Source organism: Colius striatus, chromosome 22 (assembly GCF_028858725.1).
Source record: "Colius striatus isolate bColStr4 chromosome 22, bColStr4.1.hap1, whole genome shotgun sequence".
Lineage (NCBI taxonomy): Eukaryota > Metazoa > Chordata > Aves > Coliiformes > Coliidae > Colius > Colius striatus.
Genome location: NC_084780.1, coordinates 6,426,709 through 6,451,746, shown reverse-complemented (window position 1 = coordinate 6,451,746; position 25,038 = coordinate 6,426,709). Strand labels below are relative to the sequence as shown.

The window sequence follows — 25,038 nt, the reverse complement described above, 5'->3', positions numbered from 1 at the left end:
CCCATGATTCAGTCAGATTCTGTTACTGCAGGGAAAATACCCAATGGACTTCCCCAGCCTTATGTAAACTCCTATTGCCACCAAACTAGGGACAATCAGCACTACACTGCCTACTCCAGAGACACATGTACCAGGAAGAAGCTTTTACCACAGCAGTAATGGATCGTGCTCAGCTGTGATAAACTCAGACATTTATCTGTCACAGCTGACAAATGAATTCTGAACATCTCACCTCCATCTTCACAATCTTCAGGAGCCTTGGCCTTCTTACAGAGCCGTGGATCAAGCCATGTGGTTGTCTTGGTGTTATGACTGTGGAGCAGAACGCACACCATTAAAAGAAAAGAACTCCCTCAGAGCAAAGAAACTTTTCTATATTTAATACCATGGGCAAACTGTAGCCTTTAGATACCATAATCTTTATTTGTGCCTTAGTCATCACAAAATGCTAGAAAGAAAAGGCAACAATGATGCTCAGAGGTACCAGCACACTGGAGACTCTCCAGGACAGATCTGCAATGTTAGAAGTACAAACACCTTCCCCTGCCCCAAAAAGCTCATGGGGGAATAGCAGCTTTTTCTACATGAAAGGAAAAAACCACTTTGGCCTCCTCTTACTCTTATCTCTCAGTAATGTTTCTGTTCCATTTTTGTCTTAGCATTCATAATTGAGGCTGTTTCACGTGTGCACATATCAGCTATTTGCTCTTCTGGGCTTTAATCTATGCTACCTGCATTTTTAAGCACATATTGCCAGCCAAGGAAATCAAACAGCAAAGAAAGAATAAACAAGCTCTTAGCTTTCAGAGAAATTTCTCACAGTGAAAGTTGGTATGATGTTATCTCTCACTTAGCAATACCCACCCAGCTTTGCACATTGTGAGATACAAAACTACTACAAACAAACTAACTTTGCACCTGGGACCATGAGGCTTTCCTGGGTGATGGTAAGGGTACCAAGCATGCAACAGAGATGACTATCAGTAAGGACTCTAACAGTAGAAATATATTACTTTTCACAGGGAAATAGAAGAAGAGCATAAGAGGAGAGTTAAGAGCAGCAGGCAGCTTCCCAGACTGCAGCCCATCAGCAATTCTGTCCTCCAAAGGGAACAGAAACCCCTTCACAGTCTCAGTCTACTCACTCAATGAAGTAGATCATGCCAGTGTCAGTGTAGGCCATCTCCCAGTTCTTGGGCAGCGGTTCCAGGGTTTCATCCCTCGACAAGTAATTCCTGAAGTCCATGGAGCTGCTTGTCTGGTTGTAGCTGGGAACAGGTTTCATCCAGTCAGGAGAATCTGAATGTTTTTCTTTGTTTTCTGCAGTTGTTCAGGGAAAGTGTTACTATTTGTCAGATGTTTATGTTGTTTCTCACCAAGAACCACCCTCTTAATCTGGCTACGAGTGGATGTCAAACACATCCTTGTGTGTGATGTGCATTTTTCCAGGGTTTTTTTTCAGCTGTGAACTTTGTAAAGCTGACATGAAAACACTGAACTCTGCTCTTCCTCTGCCAAACAGAATTAACCTTGTATTATGTGTCTGAGCCTACTCTGTAAACACTGGCAGAAATACAAGCTGACTACACTTCGTTTCTGCTCCTCCATAGAGAACTGTGCTTGTAATGCCATCAAAACCCACCCAAAAATCCTACTAATATTCCTCAAAGCACCAGAATGAGATGTGGAGAAGACTCAAACTGCCAATAAAACAAGTAACACCCTCCTGCAAGCCACAACAACAAAAAAGCTCCCAAAAATCCCCACAGAAAACTTTAAATGCAAGGCTCCACCCTGCAAGTCCTGAGGTTATGGCTTCATATGCTCCAACACACAATGATGTCCATGACCTTCACCTAACCACCAGCCCAGGCACTCTGTGTTGTGGCATTGCCAGCCCTAAAGCTAGCAAGATTGGGTCAGATCTGGTCAATATAAGTCTGTCTTAAATACTAGCACACAGATTCATCTGCAAATGCAATGTGACAGTTTCTCTCCACCGTCAGTTCTTGCCCCTCGAGATGAGTAACCATGACAGCAAAAGGAAAAGGGCATCCTGCCAATCTCTGAAAGGTCCGACTGGACACCGGTCCAGTCTCCAGGCACTCTGCTTCATTTCTCTCCATCAACTCCCCCTCAGGCACTTTCTGATTATGTGATAGCTCCCTTAACCAAAATCAGATGGAAATGTTACGGTATGAGCTAGTGTTGCCCCTTAAACCAACCACTTCACTCCAATCTCCTGCCTACAAATTCAGTAATCTCCTCAAAATGAAACAATAACATTTACAGGGTATGAATTATACCCTGCAAAGCATTTCATTATGTGAAGAATGGATAAGTTTTTCCTTCCTCCTCATGTAACTGGCCGATACCCAGCACTCCATGTTCTCTCCCGAGCAGTGCATTTTATGATGCAATTGCACATCTGGCTGGGAGAACAGCTGTTTCTCTTTAAAAGATCATTTCATAAATCAAGTAAGAACACCAGTCCGAGGAGAAAATCTCCTTCAGACTTTACAGAAAGCTAAGTAAGTGGTTCAAGCAAGAATGAATGTTATTTGTGCACTTCTTATCCATTCATACAACACTTCAGGGAACTTTTCCCCTTGTCAACCAACCTATCCCTCCGCTGCCATTAACTGCCTCCTTTTCCTCCTCTTCCTCCTCTTCAGGGAGAGCACTGTCCACCCTTTGCATTTTGCTGACAGATGTGGTTCTTTTCCTCTGTGACTCGGTATCAAAATCATTGTCAAAAAGAACTTGATCCACCGGATCAGGCTGGAAGGGGCTGGGCTCCGCTGGAGGCTTCGGAGTGCCGTAAAAGTTACCTGACAATGAGACAGAAATGAAGGTCACTGAAGTACTGATACTTGCTGGAAGTGCTGCCAGTGAACGTGTTATTGCCCAAGTAACATGTTTTTGGTGAAAGACTTGAATTCTAACAGCTTCTTAAAGCAGACATCACCGCTATCAAAACCCAATCAACAGGCACATCCTGTTTATTCCTACATTGTCTTTTTGCCAACGATGCTGTGAGATATCAGATAGCAGGTTGAATTCACAATTTCTATCCTGCCAGTCTTCAAAGCAAAAGACAGATTTGTGACTTTCTCTGCAATTCACTAATGCTCCATAAAGAGACTCAGGGAACAGCCTGAGAGAAGCAGAACAGTGAACATCAATTATTCTTACTCTAGATAGGGACTGATTGCCACAGTAACAAGAAGCAACAGAAATGTACTGAAGACAAAAAGCAAATTAATTTTGTGCAGAAACATAATGTATCTATTTACATAAAAACAGTTACAAATAATTGATTTTACAACTCCAGTTCTACCATTTTCTACTCACAACACACTTGCTAAACAAAGCTGTTAATGTAGCTTCAGCTAAAAATGGTTTGTACTGGAGAAAAAAATGAACAGATTTTTACTTCAACATTTTAATCCAAAACACAAAGACTAGGAATCATCTGTTGTTTTCTGGAAAGGAATTTTTGGCAATTGACCTCTCTTCTCCTGACTGCTCATATGATTTTTATTAGGGAATTGAGCACACAGCAAGAGAGCTTCCCAGAATTCCTGCTGAGGTAACTTTCGGTGCCTGGATATGGTTTTGACCATGTGAAAAAAAAAGAAGAAACCCTTCTGAAAATACCAGTGAGGGCGAGGCTCAGAGTGGTGACAGCCAGAGAAAGGGCAGCTAAGCAAAATAAAAGTGTTAGTTCAGTCTAAATTTGCTTAGGAGATTTCCAGAGAACGACGTTAACATGAGACACAGGAAACAAGGAGCTACAGAGCCTTTCACAGAATCTTCTATTTTGGACCTGCTCCTTTCTTTTACTTTGGGGAGTGTGTGTGTGTGTGAATCAAATTCATTCAAGTGCCAGTAAAACCACCACCTACCAAAGAAGTCTTCTAGATGCAGATTTAAAAGTTGCCTGAATTAAATATATGTTAAACTTATGCAAAAATCAAGGCAGGTTTCTAATCTGGTACATTCTGTTGGGCCTCGCTGAAAGCTGCACAGGTTCTGCCTCCCTGAAATTTAGTTGACAACTATACACTTGAAAAAAATCAGGCCAGATGACTTTTGAGGTTTTATAAACTTAGATACAAAGAGCAATGTGAGATGTTTGCAATCTCTACAGTCTGTGGTGTCAAGAGGTAAGCCACTCAGCAGTAAAAAGCAGCAGAAACCTGCCGATCATTACTTGAAACTCATGTGCAACCAGGGCACACTCAGGAGGGCAAGATGTCCAGGGCTGAGCCTGGCAAACTGGTATCTCCTCTCTCTCAATTTAAACAAAGGTGGGTTTCGGTCTGTCCTCTCACCCCGGAGTACAGGAATGTGAGGAACATTAAAGTTCTCTCTGCCACCAAACCATTTAAGCACATGGTGGCAATCTCCACAGCTCCTCTGGACAACCAGTTGATTACCTCATTACAAGGTTTTTCCCCCATCCCATTTAACAAAACCAACCTTGCTACAGATTAGACAATTTGATCTAGTGCTGTTCAATTTTTCATTGCAAAATACCTTTTCCCCCACTCTGGTGCACAAGAATCTCCCTTGCCTTGTGTCTTTTTGATGTGCACCTCTGAGAAGAACATGGCTCTGCTCTTAAAGGCTTAAACAAAACTGGCCATGAATTCCATCGAAATAAAACTCTACCAAGCACAGACAACAAACACAACAGGGAAAAAAATCAGACTGCATTAAGACTGGTTGAAAGGACAACTTATCAATTAGTGGAGAGCTTCAAAACAAGACCACTACTCCATAGGTAAAAAAACCAGACTTAAACATTGCTGCCCCACTGGTGTAAGGACCATGAGTGGGCAGGAAAAGTGGTACCTCCTGGGTACCAAGCTACAGCAAGACTTGCTTAATGGAATAGACTTAATACTCATCACCAACATACCATCATATGTTCCACTTTCTAGCAAGGCTCCACTTTCTTCCAGTGCTTTAAATTGCTCAACAGGAATGAAATTATAGTCTACCCCAGGGACCTCCCCATCTCTGGGAGCCCTTGTAGTGCCTGAAAAGACAGAGAAAACATGCTTGTAAGACCCTTAAGTGCTGCCAGCTTTCCACATGCTGCTTGCTGTACAATTCAGTTAAAAACAATGTACTTTAGAATCTTTATACAACGACGATGTCACTCCAGAAAGGTAAGAGAACACTGGTGAGGAAGTGAACAATAATGTATAAAAACTAGGCCAATAAATTACGTAGGAAGGAGGAGGAAAAAAGCTGGGTGAGGTGGTAATTAGAGAATATTCTCTCTTATGCTCTGTGAACTGAATACTTAGTCTGTGGAAGCTGATATCACCTGGGCCAGGCAATCCCAGTTTGGGATCCTGGGGAGCTGTTAACAGCTGTGGTGTTTTAACACAGCTGTAAGGGTGCTGCTTCTCTTCACTGCTACCAACTCACTGATCTGTAACAAGGTCAGCGTGACTAGCACATTTGACTTTTGGGCCACTGAATCTACAACTAAAACTACTTCTTAATCTTTAAATCCAGAGTGCAGTTCACCTGTTCTCCAAAGCCCAGCTATAGGTGTTTTCCCAAGTCATCAGTAAATCACTGTGTTAATGCAGAAGTTCTCAAAATGCAAATCTGTGTCTGTAAATACAGGACTCCCAAGGCTACAACATTAATTAAAGCTCTCCTGGAAAGGACTCTGTTGATTCATTACTGTCTGTAACTCAATAGCATTTTAAAGGCATATGTCAATATTTTCAGGCAGCATAAACAAGAGCTGCTTCCTTTCACTGTTATTGTCTTTTAAGACAGAGTCTTGGGTGCAGTGAATATGATAATGATGCTGACTTGAGAATGGAATTCCTGTAGTTATCAAAACATTAGTTGACAACCTTTTCGGTGCAATGAATATTTAAGTACAATTGGTGATGAGCCTTTTTAATCAGTGAACCTTTGAGACAAGGTGAAGGATGATAATCAAGAAATGGCTCAGAAGGGTGAGATGCAATGACAGGATATTTGGCAGCTGTCAGAGCATCCTCCACCTTCAATGATGTTTTCTACAAACCTCCACTCACAGGAGCTGTCACCTTTAGGCACCTTGCTGAAAGCAAGTTAACACCTGTGTTGGTTGGACCAGAAGAGGCTAGCAGATGCTCAGAGCAGAAGGGTTGGCATAACTGATGAGACAGGTCCATCCAGAATCTCTGACTCATTCATTCTTTCTGTGACACTAAAGTTTATCCACTCATGGTTTCTTCCTTCTTTTCTTGGGCCACTGACTTACTCTCCTTGCCGTCACCTCCTTGTACTGCCACTGCAAACCTTTTTGCATATAATCCCTCCTGCAACTGACTTTCCAGCTGTGCTGCTCTGCTTAAAGCACGTGATCCTCTCGAGTTCTCCATCTCCTCTTTGTGCTAAGAACAACGTATGGACAAAAATCAGGACGTGTTTGAACTGCTTGATCATGCTGAAGAAGGTTTATTTCCCACGGTGGCTATGGTTATTCTAACAACAACTGACAAACTTCTGATGAGTAAAACAGATATTCCTGAAATACTCTGAGCTTTGAATGCTGAAGCTGTGGTTGTTTTGTCAGTCTGTATTGGCTTTACCTCTTCATGGCAGCTTAAGATATGAAACTACCCTAGCAAAGGCATTTACAGAAGTTCCTGCTGCCAGGTAAAACTATAAACCAGATTAGGAGAGAATGCATTTAAAGCTTTCGAGCTACGTGGTGGTTAGCAGGAACAGATCAAATGAGGATGATTTTTACATACTTACAAGGGATGGTTCTCAAGTAGAGATTGTCTCTGATCACTTGCTGGAGTTTATGGTCTATGGAGCCCTTCTGGAACTGAAGGCTCAAGTAGTGGCGCAAGTCTTTGTTGATGACTTTTCCTTAAAAAACAACAAACAAGAATAACTTGTAAAAACTGAGCAGGATTTTACAACAAAAAATAGCATTTCACTGCTATAAATGATTAAAAAAAACCCAAAACACGGAAAGAACTAGGTTGTTTTAAATCCAACAACCTGAATGGAAAGCCTGACTCTCTGCTGGTGTAAACCAGCATGGTGATTTTAAGCACAGCTGAGCAGCAACCATCCAACCTCAGTAAAACTGTGACAATATTCTGGAGTAGTTTTGAAATCAATAAAAAGTATTTAAATACAAAATCTATTGTCAAAATTAATAGTCTCTACAGAGAGGAAACTGCTTCAAAACAGAGTGGTAATATTTTTAATTCAATTTACACCTACTGGCTAGGCACCTGGAGTCAATATTTTGTCACATGGGAATCTGCATTCTCCATGTTAGAGAAAGAAAAGAGTTTTCTTTTTAAAACCACTGCATGATACAAGAGGGGCTTTTTTTTCCACAATTATTCCTTTGCAATACTTCTGTCAGGTATCATTAGTGAATCTGTCACATCACTAGATAACCATGGCCCTTCAGCACACAAATAACTGAGCTCTTGTATTACCGCTTCATCCTTCTGACAGAAGGGTACAAAACAATCTTTTGTACCCTGTCATCTTCCCAGAAAGCACATTAAATAGGGTTCAGTGACCTTGGTAAATTTAAGTTATGTACTACAGCTGAACACTCAGAGCTCTAGGGAAAAAGACTCAGCCTTTGTCTTCAAAACCCAACCTAGGAAATGGCCAGAAGCAGGCATACGCTGGTGTATCACAACAGCGGGAATTAAAAGCTGGGACAGATGCTGCTCCTTTTAAATGACGTCATCAACAGGTTATGAAATGCATAAACCTGCTGTAGGAGTGATTCTGACAGGAGTCTCTGAAGCTTGCCGAGACCAGCTGCTGAAGAGACCATCTCTCTTCAAGAAAGGCTCTGCAACGAAATGGTGCACTGACCCAAATCAGTCGTAATACAAAGTTCACCTATACCTTAAACTGCACCAAAAAAAGCACAAACCAAAATCTAAACATCCTTCCAGTACACTAACCAAGTTTTCCCAACCATGTGTCACTGATGCAAAGCCAGCTGCAGGTTTTGTTAGGTATATACTTTCCCTTCCCTTTTTGCCAAGTTAAAAGCAGATGTCTCGTGTCTCAAACATCACCTTGGCTACTACCATTCATTAACACCAAACTGTATTTGAAGTTGCACCTTTTCTCTCCAACAAAAACAGCAGCATACTGGAAAGTATTTGAAAGTGAAACTATGATTATCTATGGTCTCTCTCTTCACAGAGGCCTGTGCTGTTCGTAAGTTAACCCAAGCTCAAACAGCAATCACTCTAAGCCCCCAAGCAAACAAAAACCCCACGACACCTACACACACTTGTACCAGTAACACAGGGAGTACACCCAGTACAGACCAAATGGCCATTTCTTACCCTCCTTTAAACTTGTCATTCATTTTAAAGTCTGGAAGCCTCCTGCAGCACTGAGATGACACCCCAGAACAGTCCTCACAGCTCTCCAGGGGTTACACGGGGACAGAGCAACTCTCATTGGGAGTGGGGAGGGTGTGCATCACCCTGTCCCACTCACTCCTTCCCAAACATGGAACTCACAATAGCTCTGCAGCTCCCCCAGGCCCGATGCTCTTCACTGTTACGACAGCAAGTCCCCAGCTCAAACCTTTGTTTTGCCATCATGAGCTGTTCTTCATAAAACTTTGGATTTGCTTCCTACAGCATAATGAGCTAAATATGTCATGGAAAATGAAAGCAAATGGTGTCAACTCCAGTGAGAGAAACATTTTCCATTTGTTACTACAAATGGCTTTATTGTCTGTAGACAAGATGGTTTCTCAACATACAAAAATGTTTTACCACTAAACAAGTCCATCCATCTCTGTGCCAAAGCTGCATCTCCAGCACTGCACTTCAGCAACACAGGCGGATTTCACTCCGGCACATCGCTCCGTGCTGCCTGACTCAGGCCGACAAATCTGGTTGTTTCCTACGTTCAGAGCACTGTGTGGTGGAAAAACTTGGCAAAGAGGTAAAAATCTGTACTGGATGTAGAATTGCAGAGACTTTATTTATTCACTGATCTTACCCTCTTGACGTTTTGAAATGTAAAAGCTCATAAATGCTTTTCAATAAACAGCAACTCAGTCCAAGGAAAAATGGCAAAAGCAAAGCTGCTACTGAGGATATGCTGACAACTGAAGGGTTAATCTTAACATTAAAACCTTAAAGAAACCAAGATGACTAAATTGAAGATGGAAAGGATTGCCTGGGGAAAACAGGAAAGTCAAACAAAACAGTAGGCAGAGAAAAAGAAGACAGAAAACCACACAGAATCTTGTGCGTTAGAAAACAGAAAGATGAAGTAATAATAAGGATGCTTTAGGCAACCTCCAGAACGTGTTCTTACACAAAGGCCAGATATTTCCCCCTTCAGGAGCTGAACATGCTCCTTTACATGTGTCACGCAGGCTTTTAGGAAAACCTCATGTAGCAGACTCTCTAAAATGACCTAATAAGTGTCAGGTTGGTGTTTGTTGTGCTGCTGAACTGCCTCTGAAGGATGACACACGCAACACAAGGACCAGTCAAGAGGAATAATGTACTTTATGCCATTCGAGTTCTGCAAGAAGAACAGGTACAAGCCTCTTGTTTTCAGTTTTAATTTAAATTAACCACAAAGGAACTGTTTAAACGATATGCACGCTGCAGTTTGGTATGGAAAACTAAGTGACTGCAGAAGACAAAAAAGGCTCGAGTACCACTGCAGCAAAATACAGAGCTGTGAAGGACAGAGGCAAGTATGAGTGACAGAGATGCTGTGAAAACTGGGGGCAGTGGCTTTCATTTCCCGTCACACCATAAACTGCAACGGTAAATCTGCTTTTGCTGCTGTACCTAAGCAGGACGAAAGTAGCTATTTATACATCCAACCTGCCATGGAAACGCTGAAGTATATGTGTTAAACATGAGTATCGCCGTGGTGCTACTAGAACCCAAAGAAGTCCACTTCTAGATTAGCAAACATTGGTAAAACAGCAAAGCTCCAAGTTGAAATATGCAGATATATTCTAAGAATTCAATCTGTGAAGATTTTTATGTTGCTTTCCAATAATCAGTCACACCAAAATAATGTCACAAGCATGCCTGGCTAATGCTGTTAGTACATGGAGTATCTGCGACAACCCCCACAGATCACTCTGAAGACCACGTGGGAACTCTCCATTTCATTGTGATGCACACAGACAGAGGTGACAACTTTCTGGAGGCACAGCACATCGTATTCACCCCACGAAATGGGAGCTATACTGTGAAGTTTCCATGCCAACACCTCCTGGAGACAGTGGCATCTAGACGCTAGCAAGTAACTGCAATGCTGCTGATGGGCAAACAGTGACTACACGGTGGCTTTCCTTCAAACTTACGGAAAAACACTTTACTATTAAATATAAAAGTGATTCTTGAAAGTAATTGTTTATTGAAGGCATGTGACTTATTTATTAAACTATGTAATTCACTAGTAGGGTTTATACTTTGGCTGTAACCTTTAGCATAAAAAGCGTATTTAAGGGAGCAGATAGTAAAAGGGAACTGCAGCCCCTCACTCTTGGAGCAAAATGTTTTTAAACGCCCATCTGCAGCCTCCCGAGTTCCACTGGTGAACGAAAGTGGGGAAAAAAAACCCAACCAAGCGTCTCCAAAAGCCCCCGACAAGGGCTGGCGGGAGCGGGGCCTGGGGCAGGGGGGCTGGGGGAGGAGCGGCCCCACAGGCCCCGCTCCCCAGCGGTCAGGCGGCGGGGCCGGTCCCGCGGCCGTCTGCCGCCACCTCCCGGCGCCGCCGGGCTGCGGGCCCGGGCCGCCCCGCCGGGCCCCCGGCTGCCAGCACCGCTGCAGAGCCGCGGCCTCGGCTGGGGGCCGCCCGTGAGCTGCGAGAGAGCCGGGGCCGAGCCCCGGGGGCAGGCGGGCCGCAGCGCCGAGCTGAGCTGAGTCCCACCCTGCTGTGGCCTGCAGCCCCCCTCCCTCACTCCTCCTTCCCCGCGACTGACCTCGGCCCTACTGCCCACAGCGGGGTTTAAGCATTAAAGGAACAACATGTAGAGTAGGTACCGCTGCACAATTCTGTTTGTTCCCATCGAGAAAAGATGAGGAGAAATGCAAACAGAATCCATCCTGTAAATTCAGGATGTCATAAATGCAGACAGAATTCCACAGTAGCCAAGGTTACACTCGGCTGTGTGATGTTGTACAACACCAAATGTGAAAATTCCACACGAAACATGCATCAAGGGCTAATAAAGCTGCTAAATGGCTTGGGTCTAAGAGGCTAACTAAAATAGGAATTCTCAGGGTTGTTCAAGTGGAAAACAGTTACTGTTTAATTAAAACTAGGCCATCAATACATACAGCAAGATTAAACAATCTTTGACATGACTAAGCAAAAGCCACTTAAATGTTCAGCTACACAAAGCAGATACGTGGCATTAGGAAACCAAGGTTATAATTTGTGTGTAGCATTACAGTGTTCTTCAGCAACTCGTCACATAGAACACGAGTTACAGATCCACACACACATTCACTGAACAAGAAATTCTTTCTAAAAGCACTTGAGAGAACCTCTGTCTTCACAGAACATGGAAGAGATGGAAAAGCCCTGCAGTAAGACAGCCTTCAGTGCTTGTGCAGCAGTGCTGCCCACCTGGCAAACACACACCTACACTCCAGTACAAGAAACATGTGGGAGGAGATCTCCAGGAAAATTCAAGCCAGTAAGAAAGCAGAGGTGATGACGACATCTGGGCCAGCAATACGTCTGAGAACAGAGATCCTGGTCCTGTTATGGGCTGCTCTCTGCTCAAGCTCACCACTGGGTGAAGCACTACTTTCTAGGAGACAGGAGTAAGAAAATGGACGTGTTCACCTACATGTCATCCAGGGATTACCAGCAGCTTTGGAATTAAGTTGTTGTAAGGATGCTGGAAAGACCAAAAGCAGATAATCATCTCAGGAATGACACGTAGGCTTCTGCTCCTTTGCCTTTTAATGAGACTCAAATAGCAGTAGGTCCACACTGCTCTGCTCCCAAAGTCTATATGAATCACGTCTTTTGATTGCCAGACCTGACATCAGAAAAGGCCAACCATTGACTAATTCAGCAAAGATTCTCCAAAGGGCCATAGTGGGCGGGTCCCTGGTTTGGATACCATGTGGGCATCTTGATTTGCTCTGTCACGGGTAGGTAGTGACATTTGTCCAAAAGCAGCAATCTGTCACCAGACATGAATTCTCCCTGACAATGAACAGAACAGACAAGGTAAAGAATGAAACTCCATTTCCCAGAACAAATGTGGGAGAAGAGCCAAATGCATTAGAAGCTTATTTTTGGATGTGAAATGCAAATGATGTGTTTTACAAAGGCAAACTAAAAAAAGCCCTTAGATTATTAAAGAGCATGAAAAAAAAAGAGTGAAAATGTATTTTAATCTGTTCTGGCCATACTGACAGACTTCGTACCTTTCCTCTCACTGTAGGGATTTGGTTTGGGTGCAGACCAACAGACATCAGGAACCAAACTCTTCTGAAATGACTGACACTGTTTATCAGCAGATGGAGAATTGGGGAATGACGTGGGAGAGTTGTTTGGTGAGGGAAGGGAAAGTCCTGAGGATGAGAAGCTGATGAGCACAGATAAAGCTGAGCTGGACTATTTGGGAATATGGATAGGTAGGAGGTATTACAATTCAGAATAATGCTGGAAGCAGAAGGTGTTTTTAAGCTATATCTTAAATTCTTCTGTAAGAGAACTTACAAAAAGCTTTCAAATATTCATTAACAGAATCTCAGTAAAGCCTCCTGGGGCTGTGTGAATCCCCCTCCGCCAAGTGTCTGCAGAGATTAAATTATTTGACTGAAGGCACGGACAGCAAAGGTATTTTTATTAAGCTGTGCTGCACTCTGCCATCGACACCAGTGTCCCCTCAAAAAAATTAGACAACATGAAACCCTGTAGAGCAGAGCCACAGGCACAGGATCAGCATCAGCTGTGACACAGCCAAGGTAAGAGCAGAGAGCTCAGGTTTAGGTGATGAACATACACAGATGAGCAAGACACTCGGGAACAAGTAGAGCGAACACAGAGAGGAGATGTGGACTCACACGGCATCTGTGGGCAGAAAATCCAAATCAGTCTTGTTACACAGTTCTGGCAGTTATTCCAGCATCTGGAGAAAATATGTTATTAAAGGGAAAAAGGGTATTTTAAAATGTATCAAAACTCTCAGGCAAAGGACAATTGGAGCAAAGTCCTTCACATTGTTCTTCCCTTCAGATGAGCGTTTGTACACAGCCCTGCTGAACACATCCCGACTCTCAGAAAGCTCAGAGGAAATTGCCATCCATTTGCTTTATTGTACCATGCTTTTTAATTGCATCACAAAGATATTTAGGAAGCACTAGTCACACGAAAATCATTATCCTTCAGCATGCCACTGTCCTACAGAGAGAGATTCAGACTCAGGGTAGGTTTTGCTGGTGAACCCAACCTGCTCTGCTTAACTCTCAAGCTGTCTGCTCCCCATTTTGCTGTGGTCAAGAACTGAACATCCAAGAACTGAACATCCAATAAATAGTGAAGAACTATGCAAACAGCTACATTTATGAGGTTGATTTTACAAATCTCTACCAAATACTCCAAGGTCTAGAGTAACAACACAAGACCAACCGGTACGCGTGGGAAATTCAGTGCAATGGCACAGAATGAAGCAAGTGGGACTGGAGGAGAGCTCACTGACAAGCAGCAGGACCTGCTCAAGCAGCAGAGTAAGGAATTAAAGTCCCTCAAGTAACAGAAACTAATCCACAAACTTTAACTGCAATAAGCAGGTCTTGTTTCTTTGTGCTGAAGAGGAGCAGCACAGAGCATTTGCTGATTACCATGCTGTGAAATAAAGGTTGGTACGTTGCTAAATATTAGTGGTGTCAATCTTCTTTAGAGAAAATTGAATTAAGGATCTTTCATGAGCTCAACTACGGCTGTGTCATTAAAGATACTCTGGAAATTCAGAAAAAAATGAAAGAGCAAGTCAGATTCATCTAATTACATGAACATGATAAATGCAGAACAATTCATAGAGGAATTTACATTGGGTCTATTGTACAGACAAAAATCTCAAGGCGCTTCATGGCCACAATAATCCATTAAACATGACTCACTAACTGAAAAGTATTAAAAAGGTTTACTTTGACAGGCTTGGTTAATTGTTTGTTATATGCTGACCAATAAATTCTTGGCAATATATTCTTTATTTACAGAAGTTATGGTAGAGATAAGCCTTACAGTATTAAATTATTTGCTACAGCATTCAAAACACTGAAAGTGTGTTTCATGGTACTTCTGAAATCAATTAAAACCTGTTTATCCAGATTTAAGAAATAAACATTACAGTATGTAGATCCCGCTTCAATTGAGGGATGATCTTTTTATTACCAATACAAAATACACTCAGAAACCACTGATAGCAATGAGTTTTGATTTTTGGTTCACAGATGTAGGACATCAGTCATTACTAAAACTGATCAGAGAGGCGATCAACATAAGCCTTTATAGGATAATAATGCCTTAAGATCTTCAGTCAAGGTGGTGACTGATTCAGGGAGACAAAGGTTCTCCATCTCATTCTTGAGCATCACAACATACTATGCTGTACTGTTTCTTGAAATCTTTCAGGGCTGAAGATATTCTGCCAATGAACCAATCCGTTGTCTTTGTGCTTATGAGCTTTCTCATTAAAGCATTTCAACCTCTGAAGGTACCTGAAAGATGCTTTGGAAGGTGTATTGCCAAACAATCCATAAGAAATACAAAAGCATTGACAAATAATGCATTGTTTACTCTGAAAAACACTTGGAGCTGAGAAGGACAAGAGATGATGAAATATAAACAGTGGAAGCCTGCATGCAGTCCTCCAGGTTTTTATTTTTGGCAGTACAGAAACAGCAAAGTCAACTGTAACAGAAGCCTCTGGATTATGAATATCCATGGCTGGGTTCCTGATCTACCATGAAAAAATAAATAAATCTATTGTTTAGGGCAGAAGGAAGAAGGAGGAAAACATTGGCAGAACGTTGATGGTGTTTAGATGGAGTCTTTCAGTGCCATGTGGTTAGTGTGTGAAAATAACACTTGTTACCCAACTAACAATTGCCTCCGTTTGCAAATAGATGCATCATAGCTGGCTGAGTCTTGGAAGTGAAGAATAAGGATTCACTACTGCAAAATCAAGAGGTTTTTAACAGGAAAGAAGCACTTTATAGAGCTTGCCTCCCCCACTTCTACAGCACAACACATTTATGGGTGGGAAATAGGGGGGGCAACACCACAGAGAGCAGCATCCATCTTACTACAACCAAAAGCAAACATGTTTTAGCTTTTAGGTAGTTTCAAGAAAAGTCATTTCTCTCCCAGGCCAGAACATATCCTGAACCAGGACAGCATTGGAGGAGCTCGAGTGCAGGGCCCTGGGCTGCCAGGGCTCGAGAAGCATGAGCACAGAGCTGTTGCAGATGGGGTGTCCAGCAGAATGGGGACACACACCACTTTGGAACTGCAGAAGAAGTTGCCCATTAAGTCCAGCTGCATTTGGAAACCCATATGTAGGAGAACAATGGATAAAGGTTCCACTGGACTCAAAAACAAGTAGCACTTTGCAGCCATGCTATTTCAGTTACAAGACCTTGCATTAGAGTCTAGCACAATTTCATGAGGAGATACTTTTCATGAAGATAAGTACATACACTTAGTGGAGTCAGTCTAAAAAGAAATGTACATGTAAAATAAAAGGTTAGTATACCGAAAATGACAAGAAATAGTGGCAATTACTGGTGGACAACACTTTGTTTCCTGTATCTTGTTATGTCTACAGACATTCCCAGCCTATACACCACTTCTCCGGAGTAACAGCAGCTGTCATGGTTTTATGCAGAGCACTGGCAGCAAAAGCTTGCACAGCCTAATACATTTTCTGCCTACAACCTTAAGGATTTTTTACATGAAAATCCTTTGGGTAAAGAAGTCCAAACTTTCAGGTGCCAGCTTCAAGCACAGTAGTATCAGATACGATTACAGTAACACACTGCATGCACATAAAAATCCCTTAACCACGGGAGCAGCCGGGAGTTACCACTGGGTAGTGTTTCCTCCCGTAACACTAAATATTTCAATATACCATTAGTAAATAGGAGAATGGCAAGGCACAAAGAAGTGTACAGCTGTTGCTGATACAAGACATTCTGATACAGACACTGAAGGAGACAGAAATAGAACTCAAATACTTTGAAACAATGAATGGGTTCCAAATCAAATGCAAACAAAACATAGTAATTTCCTTCAACTTAACACTGGGGAGGGAAAATGTGAAAGAACTTGCCACAAGAGAACAGTTTGACTTTTTATATTAGGTGTGGAGACTTTCCTCTCCTCTATTTGAGCTGGTATTTTCTTAAGAGAAGCACTGAACACACCAATACTTTCCCTGTTTATAAAGATTTGCTCTATCATCAAGAAATCTTTTTAATTCTCTACTTTTCTCAACATCTTTCCCTGTGCTTCACTGGGAGGCAGCATATATCCTACTCAATTCATGCGAAAGATGGAGCATTTTTATAGCTTTCTGAAACAACTAAGACTCGCTGCAGAGAATTTGGTTTTAATTACCAAGGGGTAGAACCTAAAAGCAGACATATGCTCTGCTCTGAGCTCACAGGCAGCATTTTGCATTTTGACACTAGTACAATAGCTGGAAGGAAGAGTCAGTGAAGAAAGCATGGAAAGTGACTCTTGAGACATCACTGTTGGTGCACAGGATGAAGTTGTCCTCCTTGCCGGTCAGTAGGGAAAGGCATCCTTGCATCTAGCTCCAGCTATAGCTGTCACTCTCTTCATCTCCACTGTCACTCTGCTTGTTCCTGTCCTCCTCATTTTATAGTCCTCCTCACTCCATCTGCTGATTGGCACACAATTTCCATCTCAAATAGGATGTGTTTGCACTGATGATAAAGGACAGGAATCCAGATAACCTGCACTCTGTAAGCCTCCACCATCACCAAGTTCAGGATAAAGACAAGGACTTACAAGGATATCTAGAAATCTCAATGAACACACCCTGGGAGCTTGGAACACCTCACAAAATAAGATGTAGATTTGCAAGATCTAACCACACCTCTCAAAGTAAGAGGGAAATGTAAAGCAAAAGAGGTAAAAGGTTTTTGACCTCCTGACAGTAGCTGAATACACACACACTGAGCAGGACAGAGTATGATCTGATTGAAGCAGTGTGCACGTGATGGAGCCTGTGCAGCCACACACAAACGGGCTCAAACATGTTAAAAGAGCATGTCACAACAATCTGAAGGGTCAAAGCAGCAATTACAATTTAGTAATATGCAAATATGTTAAAAACATTAAAAATACAGGTTGTTTTGGTAACAGCATTTTATTAAGACTGCTTAATTACGGACTCAATCCCTTGCTGAGTTTTAATCGCTAACTCACTACATCTACAGAGGCTGTCTGGCGTGAGTAGTATCTGTTACTGCAACACTTGTACTGTAGAGTCAAATACAGACATTGGAGCCATGACATCAAGAGTCCTCTGTAGCTGTCACAGGTTATAATAATACATTAATCATTTAGTCTGCTCTTAATTGAGCAGACACAGAAGTGGAACACCCTCAAAACAAAGATAAGTAACCCATACAATAGAGGTGATTTTCCTTGGGGTAACTTTGGCTTGTTTGTCCCTGATTTATAAACAATCTTGCATTCATTCCCTTGAATTTACAATGTGAGGGTTTAGTTTATTCACACTAGAGAAAATGATTTACTGAGACAGCGAACAAACCAATTTGGACTAGAAAGCACAATTAACATACACAACTGAACAAAATGCTACTCGAGTCCCAAAACTGTTCTAATATTAATGCTCCCCTTTGATGATCTGCAGCTGATGTGCAAATCTGAACATTTAGTAAGCACTGTTTCAAGACCTCAACAAGGGATTCCACATAGGGTACTTTTGCAGGTTAACCTATTGCAGAGTTTAGCAAAAACTGTCTGCCCTCGTGCTTCTAACACAGCATCCCATTTCAGACACTGACGGATGTATAACACACCGTATCTTATTCCTTAAGCAGCGTGCACTTCTATAGAATGACACATTTCAGTCACAGCCCCAAAGAAAAATGTCCTTGCAGCTGCTCTGTGTTACACAAGCAATTTAATCTGCTTGGGACTTGGCACTGTTTTTCCAGCATAAGGGTACATGTTCACATGCCAAGACCTTTTTTTTTTTGGTTTGGGCTTTTTTTCCGAGTGTTCTGATTAGAACAGAACTTATGCAAATCATAGACAGGTTTATTTATAGCCTGCTTTCCATAGGAAGCAAGACATGCAATTACACTCTGCATAATATCTAGGCCCACTAACCTATTTCAGACGGGAGTTTGGCAGAGTAAGAACCTGACAAAGATACTGTGTTCACAAAGACACCGTATGTTTGCTCTCCTGGAACAGAACAAATCTCTTGGGTGACCGACACAGGCAGCAGAAGGTGTTCATAGCAAAGGTGTCCTTCAGCTGTGAATGGCAGCACAAGGTCTGTTGTACTTGGACCCATAAAACAAACTTACATTCCAGCAAACTGAGCTCTCAGACACCAGATCCTTCCCAAATGTCCCTGCTTTACATTGCTTTCAAGTACCATAGTCCTCCTAACAGCATGGTTCATTTCCACACATTAGCCTCTGTGGAAATGTCATTGATGGGCTTCCTGAGCATGCAGCTCTGTCAGGCTCCCCAGCCCACTGACTGCAGGTTCCCCCACGCTCCAGCCAGGCAGGGACCCCACTTGCACTGGAGACACAGGTAAAGGAGCAATTCCTGTTCTGAGGAACAGTCTCATAAGGCAGTTTTCACAAAGGATTTGGAGCATCTCAAACCAGCTTTTCAAGGAGCTTAGGAAGTCTCAACATTCCCAGAGGCAGACTGGGGTGTTCCCAACAGAGCTTGTGCTTCACTAGAGAGGCAGTTCAGCAGTAAATTCAAGCTGCTGATCACACAGCTGTGCCTCACTGTGTGATCTCCCAGGAACTTAAACCCACCAACATTTAAGTGACAGGTCAGCACTTCTCTGATCAAATTAACAGATGTGCCATGTCACAGTGGCATTGATTAGAGATAGCTCACAGTTTAACTGGAAAACAACACACACTTCCCCCAGCGTGCTCTGCACAATACAGTCAGCAAAATCCCTGTAACTCCAGATGTGCACTGGCCACGGCTGATGTTAATGCCTGATTCAGAGCTCACACTGCAGTTCTGTATTGAGATACTTCACTCAGTATGGTACAAAAGCCAAGAATGTTGTGTGCCCTGCAACCTTCCAGTAAGAATGGGAGAAGTCCCTGCAAACTGCCCAGGGCAGCGCCCATGGGAACACACACCAGGCATAAGCTGCAGTGTGGTTCTCACAGGTAACTCATTGCAAAGCACAACTGGCTGGAAATAGGTTTATGTTCCTCAGATTTTTCTGCCTGTTTCTTGGTAAAATACAAGCTTGTTACACAGAAGTATCAATGCTGACACTTTAATGTGCTGGTATAAACAGCATTGCAATTTTTAACTTGCCTAAATCACACCAATTTCATAAAAATAAAACATGAAAGTGACTTTAGCACAAAAGAGCATTTAGTGTCAACTGTGGTTAACCTACAGCCTTGAAGGATCTTTACAAGATGTAAAGTTTTCCCCAGAACACCTCTGAGAAAGTAATGAACATCCACTGTGTAGCTTTACAGTAAACATACCCAACTCAAGTGTTACTACACAGTAAGCTAAAAGAAAGATACAGTAATTCCAGACCTGCCAACATTGCTCAGAATACTTCACAAATATACCAATTCAGAAATCAGGTAACTCCCTCTTTCACCTGTATGAAGATGTCAGTCAAGTATCTTTTCCATTCTGTACTTGGCACTACAGCTACAAGTGAAAAATACAAAAAAGGAGCTGGAAGACACATCTCAGCAACCTGCAGAACAGGGGTGAGCTCCCAGCAAAGCACACCAAGAGACACAAGCACGCTCCTCTCCTATTCACATGGGCCAAGCACACATTTATCCGTTGCCCCCATGAATCCCACAGGTTTCAGTCAATGAACTACCATTCTGTTGTAATTTAATTTTGCAGGTAAGCCTGTGTTTATGACCTTAACAGCATGTTGTCGTTGTTGTTGAAGTAATCACATAAGGAAAGAACATTTCCCTGTGTGTTAAGTTAATCACCGTGCAGTATTAAAAATTAAAGGAATTTATCTTTTCCCTTGCACAGCATATCCTATTATTTCATCACTATTCATTTAATAAGATTTCAGTTACAGCACCCAGGATTTTCAATTAAATATTAAATAGTGCTTTCTGTGAGGAGAGCAAATGTGAAGAGCTAGATGCCAGCCAAGAGGAACTGCTCAGCCTTTGGGATTCAATTGCTTCCTAGCAAAGTACAAGCAAGAACTGAAATTGCCCAGGCAGTCCTGGTGCATCCCTTCACAGCTCTTCATGCAGAAGGTGGATTGGAGTGGTTAACCTGGCACAATTGCTTCTAAGGTGTTGATTCAAGCTCCCAAGCAAGTCATGGGAGTGGTGTAAATCACCACTGAAAGCTACAGAAGCTGTGTTGGAAGCAATGAGTGTGCTCACCTCCAGTGTTTGGCATATTCATTTACATTTCTAACAAACTCAGGCAGCTGAGGCTGACACACTCCTCCTCCAGGAGGAGCAAAGATGAGTTTTTGGGCTCAGAAACTGCTGCAAGTACTGTGGTGAGCACTCACCCACCCGAGTTCGCCCCTGAGCATCTGAACACCCAACAAACTTCTGCCCAGTGTTCAGCACTAGGTTCAAGAAAGCTTTTGAACTTCCAGATAGCTGTTGCCCATGTTTGCAAACACAGGTGCCAACCAACGGAGTGCACTGGACATGTTGGAGAGAGTACCACGGCTGGTGGGACATAAAGAGGTTCAGACACACCTCAACAAACAGGTTTCCAACACAGAGACGGGCTCCTCAACCTTCCTGCTCCTTGAGAGCGGGTCTGTGCGACAAATGTGCAGTGACCGAGGGCAGATTGGCTGTAACAAGGTATCATCAAGATAAAAGAATGCATTACTGACCTAACTTGAAATGCAATTATGAAACCACCCGTTTGCAGCAGCCATTCAGCCAACGTAGTATTTTACCAGATGAGCCTGCTCTGAAGTGTAAGCTTCATTAAGCTTTAACTGATTACATCTCCTGTCCTAACTGACTGTTCATAATTTACTTTTATGGTCATGCAGGCAGAGAATTTGCAACGTAAAGCAGGAGCCACTATGTTGATGCAAAACAATGCAGTAGCTCTAAATTTATAGAGAACGCAGAGATACTGATGACTTCCAATTTACTTAAAAACCACATTGCTTCATTATTGTTCCCACTCAAAAATGTTCCACAAATAAAAGCGTTTGGACCCTGGAGGGCTCGGAAGGTGGGTGAAATAAAAGTGATTTAGTAAATCCAACAGTTGAACAATTCGTATCCTACAGATTAAGTACACAGCAAAACCACAAAAATAGACACAACTTTGTTTTAAGAACAAAGCTCAACTATTAGATTTCTAAAAGAATGGCCTATTTATCCCCCAAAGTACAATTATTATAACCTAGTTAGATACTGTTTTCTCTCTGGAGCAATGCTAGTAGCAGGCAAAAAATGTAGAAGATTCAGAAGCGCTGTGTACGTGTGAGGCCACATTTCAACACTTGGCTGTTTTCTTTCCATAAACAGTATCTACTGAACTGAGAATTACTTTAATATTTACTGTTCTGATTTAGCTTAATAGCAAGAGGTAAAGAAAGGAAAAGAGGCCAACAGACAGGTTAGTCAAGAGCCATGCTGAGGCTCAGCCATACCCAGACTCTCCTGGGCACAGGGCTCTGGCCAGCAGCACAGCCTGGGTCACCACACCAGGCAGTGCTGGCACCAGGGAGCATCAGCATCCTGGCACAAGCACTTTTCCTATTCACCAGCCACACATTGCCACAGATGCTGAGCTGCTGCTGGATGAGCAACAGACACACAAGGAAGCACGAGAGGAAACGCAATGTTGTCAATAGGCAAGGAAGTTAAGTGGACTTTGCTATCCATGGAGCAAGACCTGCAGCAGGTTGGAAGTGAAGCCTGTGGTGTAACCCTCTCAGCCCTCACAGAGCTGCTGAACTGAACTAACTATTCCAGTAACAGCTCACTTTGTACCGCTGCATCTTTTACCTTGGCATTTCCTGGGAACAAGGGACTGAGCCTAGTGGGAAACACAGCTCAGCTTTCTAGATGAGAGCTACTTTGAGGAACTTAAGATAATTAGTATAATTACCTTTTATTGCTTTCCATATGCTGTGCACCACGTACATGTTTCTGACATCTGACAAGAAGCAGTATATAACAGGCAATGATTGGGTTTTCCATAATGTAATTAATGTCAATTATTTACTTCCTTGGGCAGAAACTTACTGTCTGCATGAAGTCAGTGTTCTGGATTTAGTTCATCAAGGAATTTGCTGTCAGGATTACAGAAAACAATATTTTTTTGTTTGAAATGTAATATAACCTCAATTATCTGGCAACCCAGTATATCCTTGAAGTACAAAAACCCACCCAGAAGCACAGTATTTGTAAGCAGTAGTAAAAATTAACACGACATATATATTGATGTGTTAAAGTTTTATTATTTGCATATGCTCTCACATGGTGAAGTTACTTAAAGAAGTTTTAAAGCCTACTTACATTTTAAAAGCTCTTAACGATACCATAAATTATCTTAGCCAATATGCCATGTGGATGTATACATGTGATGCCTCCACAGCAGCACTAGAGAAGAAAGCCATAGTACTCAACACTTTCAGTCTTAATACTGAATCAAAGCCCCCACTATTCCAGAGCATTTTAAGATAGGTTATTATCAAAGCCTCCAAATGCATAATCACATCTCTGAGCTAAAATCTGAACCCAGCTGTTCAGTAATCAGGTAAACAGCACATGGACAATGTAACACCTCCATCTGATGGTAGAGAGGAGAGGCTGGGAAACATGTCTTGGTAAAGAGGCTTATGCCTTATGCAGATTATTTGCACATGACAGAATCACATAAAGCAATAAAAAATTAAAACCTTATGCTTCTTGTTACGTTATCAGACAAGTGTTTCCAATATCTTGCAGGAAATACGTTTTTATTCCTGATGCCCTCGTGGTATCCAGCACATGCAAAAAAGGCTGGAACCAGTTCTACCATAGAAAAAGCTTTGTTCAGAAATGACAGCCAGTATGCAAGATAAAACCAAAGCCAGCTAACCAACCCCCGACAACAACTCTTCCCTTCCAGCAATTCTTCGCATCCCCAAGCACCAAGTCTGGCTCAATTTAAATCTGCACCCACGGGAACTTCCCACGGGGCCACACTTCACAAAGCCACCCTGTGAACACATGGATCCATTTCAGCAGTTGACTTGAAAGTCCATGTACCTTCCCACCACCTGTCTGCATGAAAACAGGTCTAAAACCAGCCTTAGCACCAGAGTAGCTGCTGTGGAATCTAAATGTTAATGTTGTACTTTGTAAATACATCTTTGATCTAATAAATCCCCCCATAGCCACGTGCTATGCAGCAGCATTCACCACTGACATGCTTTCTCCAGACTGACTCTTCAAAAAAACCACAGGAAAACTGTCAGAAGCACACAGCTGTGTTGTTTTGTTAGACAGTGGTGGCAAGAAGGGTATTGAGGCAGGTGAAAAGGGAAACATTATGGCGTTCACAGCATAGTATATCTTCATTTATTTCTCTAATGAGAAGAAAAAGAGGTACTGCAGAGGAGAATTATTCCAGAGGGCAGACTTGTAACTGCTGCCGCAGCTCTAAATTATATGGCCAGAAGGTCATAAGAATCTTTATCTTCCTCCTTCGCAGGCACTCACCCATAGATACAACAATGGCAACTCCGTTCCAGGGACAGAGTTAACCTTCAACTTGAAGTTACTGTCAAATGGCTGCCTGTCTTTCTTTTCTCTGTTCCTAGGCTTTGCTGCTGTTGGCTAAACACCTTCACAGAACGCTCCAGAGCACTAACGATTCTTTTCCTGTAGTGGCAGTTTAAGGAGTGTCTCTCACTTAAATCACAATGCTTAGAAAACAAAAATGTTACATTTTACAAATAAAGGGTTAAGGGCTTCTAAGTCAGTTAGCTGACCTTGGTATGACTTACCCACAACACAGTCAGCTCTTCAGCAACACAGATGGTTGAGCTGATGCTGCCAATGTTTTAAGCTCAGAAAATGCTGGGTGGTGGGGTTTTTTAAAAATTATTATTATTATTTCCCCATGCTGTGTTTACTGTTTTACACATGCCTCTGACTGCCAAGGAATTGTTAACTAATCACCATGAGATTCATTTTGTTAGCACACAGCTGGGTACTTGGTCATGCAACATCTGCTTCTCAGCATTTCTTCTTTTCCTTATCTATCAGTAGTTTGTAAGAAAACAGCCTCAACAGAGTACGGCAGTCAGTATGTAGAAGAAGCTGGTAAATGAGTTTTTTAACTAATAGCTATTAAAATAAACCTTCAGCTTCATAATGAGCCCGTATCTCTTACAGAATTGTAAGCCTACCTAGAGCAGCTGTGAAACTGATAAGAGCCATTCTGCTTTCCTCAGCACAAGGCATTTATTACAGACTGCTGCAACTCAGAAGGGGAACAGAGTGGGAATTATGCACAGCCCCGGGGTCACACATCCTGTAAGACCCGGACTCCCAACCAGTTTCAGCCACTTAGTTCCCTCAGCCACCAGAACCTGACACGCAGTGCTCAGCAACTTTGAAAAGATGTATTTGCTGCCTCACCTCTGTGCTTTTATCTGCTAAATATTATCAAGAGAAGCTAAAAAAAACTCCCATCATAAAATTCCCAAAGAAAGAGCTTTTACAAGATAATCTCTTAAGAAATGCTTTT

At 42.3% G+C, this 25,038-nt stretch overlaps 1 protein-coding gene across 4 annotated transcripts in view; it reads right to left on the bottom strand.

Annotated features, from left to right (window-relative positions):
* MAGI3 (membrane associated guanylate kinase, WW and PDZ domain containing 3) overlaps window positions 1–25,038 on the bottom strand; it is a 70,466-nt gene that overhangs the window by 26,422 nt on the left and 19,006 nt on the right. For all 4 annotated transcript variants that reach the window (XM_062013770.1, XM_062013771.1, XM_062013772.1 and 1 more), the window contains exons 2-6: window positions 6,784–6,900; window positions 4,928–5,047; window positions 2,622–2,831; window positions 1,146–1,320; window positions 233–312 (exon numbers count right to left, since the gene is read on the bottom strand). In XM_062013770.1, coding sequence (XP_061869754.1) covers window positions 233–312; window positions 1,146–1,320; window positions 2,622–2,831; window positions 4,928–5,047; window positions 6,784–6,900 — 702 coding nt within the window. The remainder of the gene's footprint in view (window positions 1–232; window positions 313–1,145; window positions 1,321–2,621; window positions 2,832–4,927; window positions 5,048–6,783; window positions 6,901–25,038) is intronic.